Source organism: Anopheles cruzii, chromosome 3 (assembly GCF_943734635.1).
Source record: "Anopheles cruzii chromosome 3, idAnoCruzAS_RS32_06, whole genome shotgun sequence".
Lineage (NCBI taxonomy): Eukaryota > Metazoa > Arthropoda > Insecta > Diptera > Culicidae > Anopheles > Anopheles cruzii.
Genome location: NC_069145.1, coordinates 61,606,515 through 61,619,227, shown reverse-complemented (window position 1 = coordinate 61,619,227; position 12,713 = coordinate 61,606,515). Strand labels below are relative to the sequence as shown.

The following is a 12,713-nucleotide window of genomic DNA, read 5'->3' as shown; positions in this document are numbered from 1 at the left end:
GAACGGAAGAAGAGCGCGAGAATAGGTCCAATTAAAGTCTGCGAAAGATTCGCACTAAAGCTGGTCTGGAACCTACCCGCAAATCGTCGTGGTTGTCGGAGGAATCGTCACTGTTGACGTCGGTGATCTGCACCGGCGACGAGGACGTATTCGACGCGGTCGTATCACTGCGTAGGCTACCGGCCTCAAGCTGTGCCCCGAACGCTCCGCTCGCACCGAACGGATTGCCGTAGGTGAAGTACCCGTGGGGGAAAGCGGCCGCGGCCGCTGCCGCTGCTGCTGCGGCCGCCGCCGCTGCCGTTGCGGCCGCCATCGAGGAGGCCTCGGTGCCGGACGGCACCGGAACGGAGCCCCGGTTGGCCGCGTAGAACAGGCTCGTGTTCCAGATCCAGTGTTTGGGCAGATAACCGGGCGGCATTTGGGAGGTGGTGGTCGCGGGCGCAGACGAGGACGTCGTCGGAGTGCTGGTGGGTGTGGAGCGCGTGGAGGACGAGGGTTCACTTTTGGCGTCCGGCTTCGGGGAGCTTAGGTCCGGCAGGCTGATCGCAGGCGATGGCTTACTGACTCCACCGGTCAGGGACTGTGGTGGGTGGTGCGGGTGGTGGATCGCGGGCTGGTGGAGGTCGGTGGCGGGCGTCTTGGTGATGGTGAGTCCTTCGTGCTGTATGATGTTGATGGCGGCCGTCCTCTGGACGGGCAGCGAGCCCGTCGCCGTCTGACTGAGAGGTCCTGGGCCGTAGGAGGACACGGTGTGCGGATGATGCTGCGGGTGGTTTTGGTGCTGCGCTGGGTGGTGGTGTTGGTGGTGGTGGTGGTGGTGCGGGTGCTGTTGTTGATGCGGCAGGTTGTGCGCGGGGTGGCCGGCCGGTTTGGTGACGTGTTCCGGCGAAACCGCGGCCATACTGTAGCGATACTGACTGAGGAGGGCTTGGTGCTGCTCGAGCGTTTGACTGTAGAGCGGGTGGGCCATCGACTTGGACTGCATGTAGGCCGCGGTCGAATGGGATGACTCTCGGAGCATTTGTTCTGGACCGGCAGAGAGAGCGATAGAGAGAAGAAAACGAATTGTTTTGAAAGTCTTAAAACGATTTTATATTAAACCACGACCCATGTTCTGGGCTCACAAACTTTTAGTAAAATGACCTAAATAATGATTTTATGCAATCGATTTTTTGTAAAAAAGAGCGATCTTTATTATGTATGTTTCAGGGATTATTTTAAAAAATGTTCAAGAGCATTGCCGAGTTACTGACTTTAGATAGAACAGTTTCATACGAATTGATACGAAGAAGCTTTCATTGCTTTTAATAAATTTTTTGAAGAAACCATAACCATATGTAGCAGCATGCGTCTAAAATAATGCCTTAGTCTACAAAATTGGCATGATCGACTACCACATTTTAAAACGCGTTGCCTTGGGCTATGATCACTCGAGGACAGTAAACGATCGGCTCAATCTTTATTGGCATTTAAGATCATGACTTCCTATATTGACTCGCCGACACTCCTTGCTCGATTTAACTTTCCAGCTCCTGACCGATATTTGAGAGGACGATCGAACCTGGAGCTCAGAATTAATGCGCGGTCATCCCTCACCGGACATAATGACTCGTTACAAGATTTCTGTCGTAAGTACAACAATTTTTCGTCAGTTCTTTAATATGTTCTCAATATGTAACTTTAATATGTTCTTTGATCAGTGTCGTGATCTTTTGCGTTCATGCATTCCTAATGACTGTTCCGTTCTAGGCTACGTTGCCCGCTAACTGTGTTTGTTAAATAAATAAATAAAAATACGAACCATTTTCCTTTGCATTCTATCAAGTATCACCAAATTTTGTTAACATTTTCATAAATTGTAATGTAATTTTATAATGCTCCGATACTTTCAACGAACGGTGTAAAACTGCCCTTAAAACGCCGCTCACCGAAAACACATCATAAATCGATCGCCCCTGTCTGATTGGGGCCAATCTTTGCAAAATACACCAAACGCTGGCCACCGAAAGCCAAAATCAAATCGACACCTTGCCGGATTCTGGAGATCCGTCATTTTTTGTACACCCTTATCCTCTCTTAGCCGGCGCGGAAAGTGATGAAAATTTACATAAAATCATAATGAAAAGGAGCGCGCTCGCCGAAATTCGCGCCTTCCGACCACTGGCCAACAGCTGAAGAGGGCGCTAAACGAACGGCGGATGCGCCTGTCTGGGGCCAATTTGGTGGCATCCGTACGTTTCGACGGTGTATGCTTTCATTCGGATCCTTCGGACACACACCGGGACTCGCTGCCAGCCGGTCGTGAGGTGGTGATTAAGTGAGCTAATAAAGACCCTCGGCGGTGGCGGCGGTCCCATCGGGAGCACAAACATGGCGCAGATCACCGACAGATTGTGTGTCCTGACAAGCACTCTCATTGCCCGCGTCTCGTAATTATCAAATTGCAGCCGACAACTGCGAAAAGAGCGGGCCAAGATGCACCGACAGAAGAAGAAGAAACGGGCCCACGGCAGCAAGAAAGGCAGCGAAGGAGGAAAGGACCCCAAAAGCAAACGCGTAGTGCGCCCTCATTGACAATTGCACTCAATTGCGGGTAAGTGATTTGGAACGAGGGAGCGTGGCTCGTGGCGCACGAGCCTGATCACGGTGATCAGCGGAAATGATGATGTCTTCGTTAATGTTCCGACACTCGGGCACATCTGCTCCGGGTAAAAGGAAAGGGGTCGACCACGGGTGCAGCGGCGCGTGATAAATTATGCAAATTTAATTAGCAACTCGCCCCAAAAATGCTTGCACCCGGTAATGAGTGTGTTTTAATGTCAACAAATTTGTCACTTTTGGCCGCGTCGTGCGTCGTGTTTGGTCTTGGGGGGGGTTTTCCTTGGAGCCGACCACGTTCCAAGATGGTCCGAGCCAGGTGTGGGGGCCGTGGCCGTAATGTTGATAATGTTGTCAAAGTGCTGGCGCACTCCAAGATGAAGTGATACGCTGTAATGATGATGATGATGATGATGGTGGGGATGGTGTCAAAAAGGTAGCGGTAATGATAACGCGCTGTCAGTGGCCCGACGTCATCGATCAATCAGAGGCCCTTTCACTCCGATTTCTGTGACAGTCTCGAGCTTAATTAAAAAGACAATTCAAAAGGGCAGACACACCTTTCGTGGATAATTATCGCAAGTTCGGAATCGGATTTAAAATCCGCAACGATCACACTGATTGCTTCATTTCGCCCATTTGCAGCTATCGTGGGTCAATATCGTGAGAATTCAAACGTGTCCACTGCTGGTGATGATCTTTCCTTTTGCTGCGTATTGTACCGTCTAATGGAACGTCAGCCAATGTGGCATATGAAAACGTATTGTATTTGAAGAAAGTTCGTTCATGTGGGCCAACTTCGTAGACTTATTACTAGTATCATTAAAAGGCTTTTTGGAAAACATTTTGCGAACCAACTTGACTCAGTCGAAGTGGTATTAGTATTTCTTATAAAATATGCAAAATGGAATGATTGAAAATTTGACCCTATAGACAGTCTGATGACAGTTACAGCGTGGCTGATAAAATGCATCTTCGGGAAAAAACCAATGTACCAATGTTTATCCAAATTTATTTGCTGCTTAAAACAAATCATTATGTCGCAAAAAATTCGCCTTTTGTTCCAATTGAACAGGAACTTTGTACTGAATTCCATTGATACGAAAAGAGTGAGGCATAATCATTGGATTCAAGACATCGACACCTCCTGTGACGTGCAAGTTTTCAATTAATTTCTCGTCGTATTTTTAGGACCTTCCACCGATAATTCGGAATCGTTAATTCAATATGCTTTAAAGGAATTGTTTTAAAGAATCATAATTTGTCCTTTAATCAATTTGAAACAATGACTAGAGTACGAGAATAAAGCCTATTAAAAAGAAAGTATTAGACCCCGAACGGACAAGAATCCCGACACGCACGCAAGCCTTGTTTCGTGTTTGAGGAACTTTGTTAACGCTAAACAATGTCACGATAGGCCCCCCGGGGCAATTAAAGTCCATGTACAGCATAATTGCAACGCCACTTTGTAGCGGTGTAATAGCAATGCGAATCGGATTAAGCAAATTAACACCGGCTTGACTGGTGAGGAAGAGGTGCGAATCATAAAACCCCCCGCTGCCGCCCTCGGTTCTTACTTACCGTTCGAAGTCATATCATCGGTCCACATGCCACCGTTCCTGAGTATCCGGTTGACGGAGCTAACCGACGGTATCGTGTTGGGGTCGCATATCCGCTGGCTGAGGAGCTGATCGCGAATTTCCCAAGCGAACATGCCCGGATTTTCCTGCTTGAAGCGCAGTATTTTCTTCACCACCGTCGGGGTCGCCACTTGCTGGAACGAAACGAAAGAAGCAGAAAGTGTTTTTTGTCAATCCCTGGCACGAAGTGTTGCGCGCCCTATCGTTCCCCCGTTCGTTTAGCCATAAAGTTCCGGCCGCCCCCGGGTAAGCCCTGCCTCGGGATCGGAACTGCAACATGCTCTTGTATATGGTCATTTATTATATTGCCACCATAAATTTGCGCTCCACCGGGCGCGCTGCTTATCAGCCATAATTCGACCCTAGCAATCTAGTTCCCCACCGGCCGGAACGTCTCCGGAACGGGTCGGGATGGATGGAAGTGTGGCTCCGGCGCTGGCATTCGCACTCCATTATGGAAATTCATAAGCATGTAGCAACCATATCGCGACTGACCGCGAAATTGCACCAATAAATCGTATTTTGTCGCATTCGCGTGCAAGACGCCGCAGCCGGTAGCCAGAGCACTGCCCCACTCACTGCCTAATTTGTTGTCGAATGAAAGGCGGTGGTCACTGGAAAGCATCAATCATAGGGTCCAATTATAAATCTCACCACTCAGCACCTACCCACTTTCCCGAGACCTGCCGACAGCAAGAAGCACATTCCAGGGACCGGGGCAGGGACCAAAAAGGCTCCCACTCCAATCAGTGACCGGGTGAGAATTTACGGTCCTACCTCGTTGACCCCGAGTCGCGGCCGGACGTTATAAATCGCTTCGTTTTACGAGATTGGCAAAGCGGCGAAGCGAGCTTTATTGTCGGGAAAATTGAAACCGAAAGCGGCTGGAACCCTGGAGGTCCTTCCCGTCAGGGGGCCGTCTCTTTCGATAACGGCCGATCTAAAGTTGTTAGTTTTCTTTTTGTTTTTTTGGCTTAGCTGACAAGGAGGGTTGAAGTTAGGAATTGGAACTGAGCTTCACGGCACCCACGGAAAATCGAGGTCCGGGCGCGCACGATACACGCAAGGAGGAGCAGCAATCTGATCGCTATGGGGAATTAATTCCCCACTAAAAACGCATTTCCACGGCCGGGAAGGCCATTTCACGGGCGCACAATCGAAGTGCTTATCAGGAGCAGGGGCCCCGATTTGGGGGACGGTTTTCCACTTCGGTTCCAGCCGTTTAACTATAAACTCTCAGCTCCTGCTAGGCGCGATACCACCGAGCGTGGCCCGCGGTTTGGCCGAATTCCGAACTAGAAAGTGGTTCTCGGACTCGTACTTTTGTGGAATTTTCTAAGGAAAAATGATCGACGAGCCGACAATTTTGGTTTAGGAGTTCGCTATGAACGCGGAAATACTCGAAGTTTATCGTCTGTCAGATGGCCATAAACATCGGGAATGTCACCCGAGCGATAAAATGAAATAAAGTAACTCATTTAAAACTGTTTTATCTTTCGGCACACTACAAAACTATGCATTAAATGGTTGCCATAAATTGATTCCACTGCGAACGAATGAAAATCTTGGACATAAAAGTTGAAACAGGAACCGACCAGAATGGAACAAGGGACACCGGAAACTAGTATTTGCAGCCCGAATGCGTTGGACCTTCGCTTCTAAATCGAACCATTGTAATACCTTTTCCGAACCAACCTAACATTATGGCAAAACAGCTCATAATCCTGTATGGCGATGCTAAGGACAATTCAACACAATGTATTGAGTGCGCCGTTTTGGCAAAGTGGCAGGTGAACTGATATTAAAACGTAACCAACCTGTGCCGTGCGTAATCAACGAAGGTCAACGCAACAATAATTCGAGCTCTCAATCGCGCAGACATGCCAGTGGACAGGCGTATTTGGCGTCCACGTCCATGCTTCGGATTGCAACGCAGCAACAAGGAATTTATGTAAATTGAAAGTACAAATCATTTTAATTGTAGCCCGTTTTGTTATCGTCGCGCTCGGTTACAATCGCATTGGCCGAGGTCCGGTAAGTCCGAGCCCTTTTTATTGCTCCCAATGCCCTCTTAGCGCTTGCTTGGGTGGCTGGGGTCTGCGAATGTGCAACGATGTCTGTTGACTCCCGCGATCAGGGCCGATTGGTGTCGTAAAATAAATTAATTACCGCCCTCGGCGGCGAATGCTGGTGATTGGACATTTTGTAACATTCTGCCCGCCGCCGTCACCGGGAGGATCGCAAGGATTTGTTGGAAAATAGTGGAAATTATTTTATTGTTCCGACCGATGGCCGGTGGCGGCAATGCATGCGAACCTTTCGGCGTTCTATTCTGCCGACTGCGGAGTCGGGTTGATGAATATTTTACAAGATTATTAACACCTTGGCCGTTGGCGTGAGATTCGAGCAGCTGATCGCCTGTCGATTCCCTGGCCCGGCACTCTTGATTGTGTCCCGAGCTCGAGCCGGTTGCCGCCGATCATTATATTGCACGGCGCTGCGATGGTATCTGATTCGGGTAATGGCCAACCATAATCGGCATAAGCACGGGTAACGATTTTATCAAAATCGCTAGCTTTCTGCCACTTGCACCGTAGCCCGTCGTGAGCCTGTCGCTGAGCATCGTCGAGCTGCGGTAAGACCCACCGATGTTCGACAACATATCAAATTGATTTCATTAAGCCAACGGGGAACCAAATGCACCTTTTAATGGGCACGGCGGCGGTGCTTCGGGGCTGCTGAAGGTGGCAGAAGAACCATTGCGAGACATTGAATCGATGGGACGAAGGTACACATCGGGACAGAGACGTGTAATAGCTATTTTCTGTGCCGAAGCCAACATCATGGAATTGTTGCGAGTGATTCGAATAGCTAGACCGTGGGTACTTATTCAACACTTTTCCCGTATTCTAGGACTCGTATTACATTTCATATTTGATTTAGAACCTTTTCAGGACGAAACATTCTTTCATTATTCACATTAATCGATAATTTGTCAACAAAAATTTCTTATTGATCGCCTTTCGTGAGCTTTTTGAAACAATTCTTGTAACGCCGCATTTGATTTCCAAAGCAACGACCAAATCCTTTCGAACTGATTCGAATGAAGCGTTCTACAATTTTACTATGTCTATGATGCAACAACGGTGAATTAAGCGAGCCAATTTCTTCCTTTTAGTAATGTATTTCTCATTTCGAGTCGCCCTGGGAGTGTTGGCATTGGCGAATACTCCAAAATGAGCTGTTGGAAACAAACTAATCAATAGATAGCCTTCAAGCTTGGCCTTATTACATTTTGCAGTTTAGACAAAAATACAAAAAAGAAACAACAATCGCAAGTCTTATTTTTACATAAAGCATTCATTATTCAATCCATACCATTCAGCCGAACGTTTAGGTAAGATACTTAACATCCTTGTTGCTACAAATACATAAAACATGCTCCTTGATTGTCCATTGCCTGTGCTTCGTTATAAGAGAAAATTCTTTTTAATCCACAAACGCGTCTTCTTCTTAATCGAAAGCTGTCGAAAAACCGAATAAGGCAACCCGGCATGAATGGCCCGCAACGGGATGAATGAATCTGTCCCAAACTCCCAATCTCGAAACCCGTCTCCCGGACTCTGAATAAATCATCAACCCATATTTGGAACCGAACCGCGCACACACACACACCGCAGGCACACATTGGACACCGTGGAACCGTTTCCGGAGAAAGAAGAAATTCGAAACGTCTCTCGTGGGGAAAAAAGGAGGAGTTATGCTCGAGCATAATGCCCGACCGCGAATCGCTGTCCGCGTTGTCCGGTTTGTCACCGCCGGTTGTCTCTTTCTGAACTGGCTGGCTGCGGAAACTCTGGAAGCCGTCGGGCAATGGGAGCACCGTACCCGGGGTGCTGCGCATACATAAATCATATACAACCGGCCAAGTGACCGGCGGCCGTAGCCTCACAGCGATACAATCTCTACCGACCAATCTACCAACCGACGCCATGTACGGCCCTCGGCCGGCTCGGCCGGTGACCGGGTCCGGGTGAGAGGAAGCGGCGATTTAGTAAATTTAAATTGAATTTTACGAGTCCCGCGTTATCTGGCCGTTTGAATCGTGGGCCTCAAAAAAGTGGGCCCCAAACGCTGCTCGCATGTACCGTTCGGAACTGGGTTTCTGGGCAACGAGAACGGTGGCGAACACGGAGTGTGAACAAGACACGATCGACCACCGGCGACGTGCCTTCCGGCGGCCGGCGTGCTCCGGCCGAGCCGCCACCGAACACGGTCGCGAACACCTAAGTGCGGCGAAAAGGCAAAGCACCATAGCATTAGCATAAATTAATACGCGACCAGATCGAGCGCGGACCAGCTGCACCACGGATCGCACCGTCGACACTGATTCCGATCGACCGATCGAAGGAGCCACTCGGTGCACTTTTGCTGCAATCGACACTCTGGCAACTGGGCTGTCAGTTGCATATTGCGGAGCCCGTTCCGAAACGATCGATACGGTAAGCCACACGCACAGAAGCCTGGCCGGAAAAAAAGACCAACACCGAACCCGGCCACCGAAAATGAGTGATTACTTTTCCGGTGATTTATAATTACTGTGGGTTATTTTTGGGCTTCGGTCGGTGAATATGTTACAATTCCCACGCCCTTCAGCGGAAGCGTAATGATAAGCGGGAGCCTCACTATCGATCGGGATTTGGGTTTGGCTGGGTAGGCTAATGTGGAACACACACGACAGAGCGTAGAGGCAGCAATACTTTAAGTTAAAAGATATTTTAAGCAATACTTTATTTCAAAGGATCTACACAACAAAAGCGGTGATTGCCAAAATAAACCAAATTGTCTACCTAGAAGCGACTTCCTTATTTTCACCTGCCCCGAATCGAGCACCAATTTTCATATACTCAGTTCTCCGTGTCAACATTATTACCTCAATCATCAATCACCTACTTGCCACCCTTTAATCAACCCTATCCCAAAAAGAAAAATCGAACCCCGGAAGAGCGTGCCCTCCACGGGTTTATGTGGGGTTAGGGATCTCGGTTCGGGAAAATCGTATCATGGTTGTGCAGTGCAAACAGTGCGCCTCCGCACAGCAAATGATGTGATAATGGTTTGATAAGTGGATAATGTTTCCGGTAGCTGCGTGTCTCGGGTGTTGAGCGCTAGCGTGGCGCACCCGGATCTGCGACACACATTTGTCACCGGTTTGTTATGGAGCAAATCATAACAATGCAAACAAATCGGCACCCAGCCCTGCCACAACCCGCGTGACGTTTGAGTGTAACAAGAAAATGATAAAAGTAATGTTGTCCTAAGGGCATCCTGCTATTGACATAAGTTTTTTGAGGGATTTTGTTCTCAGAAAAGAAGGGCCGTGCAGTATTTTAATTGCAAAGCTTTTATTATGTTGTTCTCTCTTCTTTTTTTTTCTCTTTTCTCTGTTTTGTCTCTCGCTCGCTCATAGATCGGTTTAGCGAACAGGATGCGGCCACCGCAAGAGGAGATCACCTTTAAAGCCTCAAGTCGCCGGTAGAATTTCCTTTATTTACCTATTGGAAAGAAATTGGCCACCGAAAGAAACGCGTGTGGAAAGTAAGGTAAGACTCGCAGCAACGCATGAAAGAAATTCAGTTTCCATCGGAAGCTTCAGGGAAAACATTTGGGAAAACATTTGAGAAAACACTACTCGCGCTTTTCTTCTCGACCTAACGCAGAGGTTTTCGCATTCTGCGCCACTTTTTGGCCATTCCAGTGTTTTGGGTGGTTTCCGTAACACGCTGTCAGCGTGTGGTCATTTTTTTTAATCGGAAAAATCCGCTAAAAATATCGTCAAAACTTCGTCGTCCCGACAAGACGACCCGAAAAACCATTTAGGGTCGTTTTTTTCACCATTTTTTTCGGGTTGTTTTCGAACAAATCGAATCAAATTCTGCAGGTCGGAGTTTTGCAATGCATCCAGCGGGAATCGAGAAGGGAAGCCGTTCGGATACGTCACCAGGAAGTAAGATCGTGTAAAACGCCGAAAAATCTGTTTTAATGCCGACCAAGCCAAGGAAATAGACGTGAAAAACCAAAAACTCAAGCTTTAAATTATGTGAACAAATCTGTTGAATCGTGACTCTGTTGATCAATTCATAGTAATTTTTTACTGGTAAATTGAGAAAGAGAAAGAAAAACTCATGAAACTTTTGTTGTTTGGCAAAACTAGGATAGGGCTGTTTGCCAAAATCATCCAATAAGAGACAATACAATGCAGCAGTTATAGATACAGCATAATAAACAATGCCAGTACTTGATATAGAATTAAATGAAATGGTTCAGATTATATTGAATATCTTCTTGCGTGTGGTTTGAATACGCAGTAACCATTTTACAATATGCTTATATGCTATGCTTATTCATTGTTATGTAAACCTCTTTGAGACAATTAGGTGCTGCTTTGTCCGTTGCTAGAGTCCCATTTTAGATACGATCAACGACCATAAAAAGCGGCATGTTATTGTGAGCCTAACTCCCTAGACTTTCGTGTAAATGAAGAGGTCCTACTAACAAACCACGATCCTCGCTGGGTCGCCTAATTTACGATTGAAACATGATCACGAACCCACTAATCTCTAGTCTTATTCAATAAATAGTAGCCGCAAATGTGTCGCAATGGAACCCGCTTTTCGTGTAATGAGAATCATAAATTCCGAAATAAAAGCCACCAAAGCTCGCGGTTCAATGTTTTAAAATTATGACCAATAAAAAGCAATTACTACACTCCGGCTCAGCGGCTGAGTAGAGAGCAAAACTCATCCCGAACCGAACATCCTGTCCCGGGCGGCGGTAGCCCATATTTCAACACTCATTTCACAGGACTTGTGTGCAGGTCCTGTGAGAATCCTTCCGGCATGGCAGTTCCATTTCGAAGCATCAAGATAGTGAACCACCCCGGCAAGTGAGCCTCCTTTGATGGAGTTCTGCGCGCTGGCCAGCCCTTTGACCACCCGTTTTGAAGTTTCCGCCCGCCTGCGCATCGGAACGGACCAACCGGGCCAACGAAATATGACAGTGACATATTGGTTCACATTATAAATAATTATCTCCACCAACCCTGAGGGGGGAGGTGCCTATCTGTCCTTTCCGATCGGGCTTTCAATTTGGTCCCGGGGTGGCCCGTGCCCCGCGCCCCACATTTACGATGTTCTTTTTCCCACCGCGGCCAGCCGTAGGCAAATGTACCGAAAAACGGTGCACGGATCACGCGAGGGCCCAAAACAGGACACGCCCGGAGAGGAACGGGAATTGTTTACGATACGCAATTAGTTGGCCCGGCGCGCGGCCCCTGACAGTTAAGTGTTTTGCCGTTTGCTGTCGCCGTCGTCGTCATCGACCGGAAGGATGGCTAGAAAGGAATCCATTTTTGGTGGGCCCCTCCGAAAGGACCTTCCTTCACAGTTCATTATTGGTGCCGGTGTAACGCGCGAGTTCGAGCGCGGCGTGGCCGAAACGGTCTCTCCACGATTCGAAGGAAGGTCCTTTTCGGTGGACTGGGCGGCCATAATTAAGATGGCGCACTTCCGATACACTTAAGGGACCCCCGGCCGAAGCCTTTATCCTTTTGCCGTTATCCTTGGTCGCACTCACCTTGGTTTTGCTGCCACCGATCGAGCCGGGCCGTATCGATCCGGTTTCGTAGAAGCGGGTCAGAATCTTCGAAACGCAACCTGCCGACGGAGGAGAGGAGATATGGTTAATCGATCGATTTAATTAAGTCCGCCCGGCGGTCAGTCCCCGTGGGGGTGCCCTTACCGTGAGAAACGAGTAGCTGGCGGGAGATGTCGCAGGGCCGGACACCCATCAGCGCCAACTCCACGATTCGCCGACGGACGATGTCCGGCAGCGGGCGGCCATTGACGAAGACTCCTCCCAGCTGGTTGACTCCGGCCTGGCCTGGACCGAGACGGAAGAAGTGAAAGAGCAAGAGATAGAGAAACGGTAAGTGATACATAAAAACAGCATAAGATAAGCGAGGGGCCACGAAACACAATCCGTCGGTCGATAGGCCGTCGGAGCATAAATCGAACGTGAGCACGTGAGGCAAATGGCATTTGGGTTTGGTTTTTATTTCTGGCCGCGACCCATTAGGACCGTCGAACGGCCCCCCGCCCGACGGCGTCCGGACGTGCTAAGGATGGTGAGGAAAATTGGCTCGCGGCCCGCTGGCTCCCCAATTAACGGCCCCGAAAGTGTCACATCACGGTACGAAATTTCACGCGAAAAACCGCGCGCAAATCGCACCGCACCGGTCCGCGGGACATACTTTTGCGCCGCGTAATGAGCATCAACGGAACCTCGGGCGACGGCCGTTCCGTGCAATTAACTTCCCCGGCTTCATCCCGTCATAAAGGTTATGATGATTGCGTTATGAAATGTTGCGGTTCGGGAAAAGAATGTCGCCCATGGAATGTCCGCTCGGAGCCTGGC

At 48.7% G+C, this 12,713-nt stretch overlaps 1 protein-coding gene across 1 annotated transcript in view; it reads right to left on the bottom strand.

Annotated features, from left to right (window-relative positions):
• The window catches only part of LOC128270742 (paired box pox-neuro protein), a 35,763-nt gene that overhangs the window by 363 nt on the left and 22,687 nt on the right, over positions 1-12,713 (bottom strand). Inside the window, exons 3-8 of the mRNA XM_053008158.1 lie at positions 12,039-12,179; positions 11,874-11,953; positions 4,180-4,372; positions 822-1,026; positions 352-719; positions 77-279 (exon numbers count right to left, since the gene is read on the bottom strand). Coding sequence (XP_052864118.1) covers positions 77-279; positions 352-719; positions 822-1,026; positions 4,180-4,372; positions 11,874-11,953; positions 12,039-12,179 — 1,190 coding nt within the window. The remainder of the gene's footprint in view (positions 1-76; positions 280-351; positions 720-821; positions 1,027-4,179; positions 4,373-11,873; positions 11,954-12,038; positions 12,180-12,713) is intronic.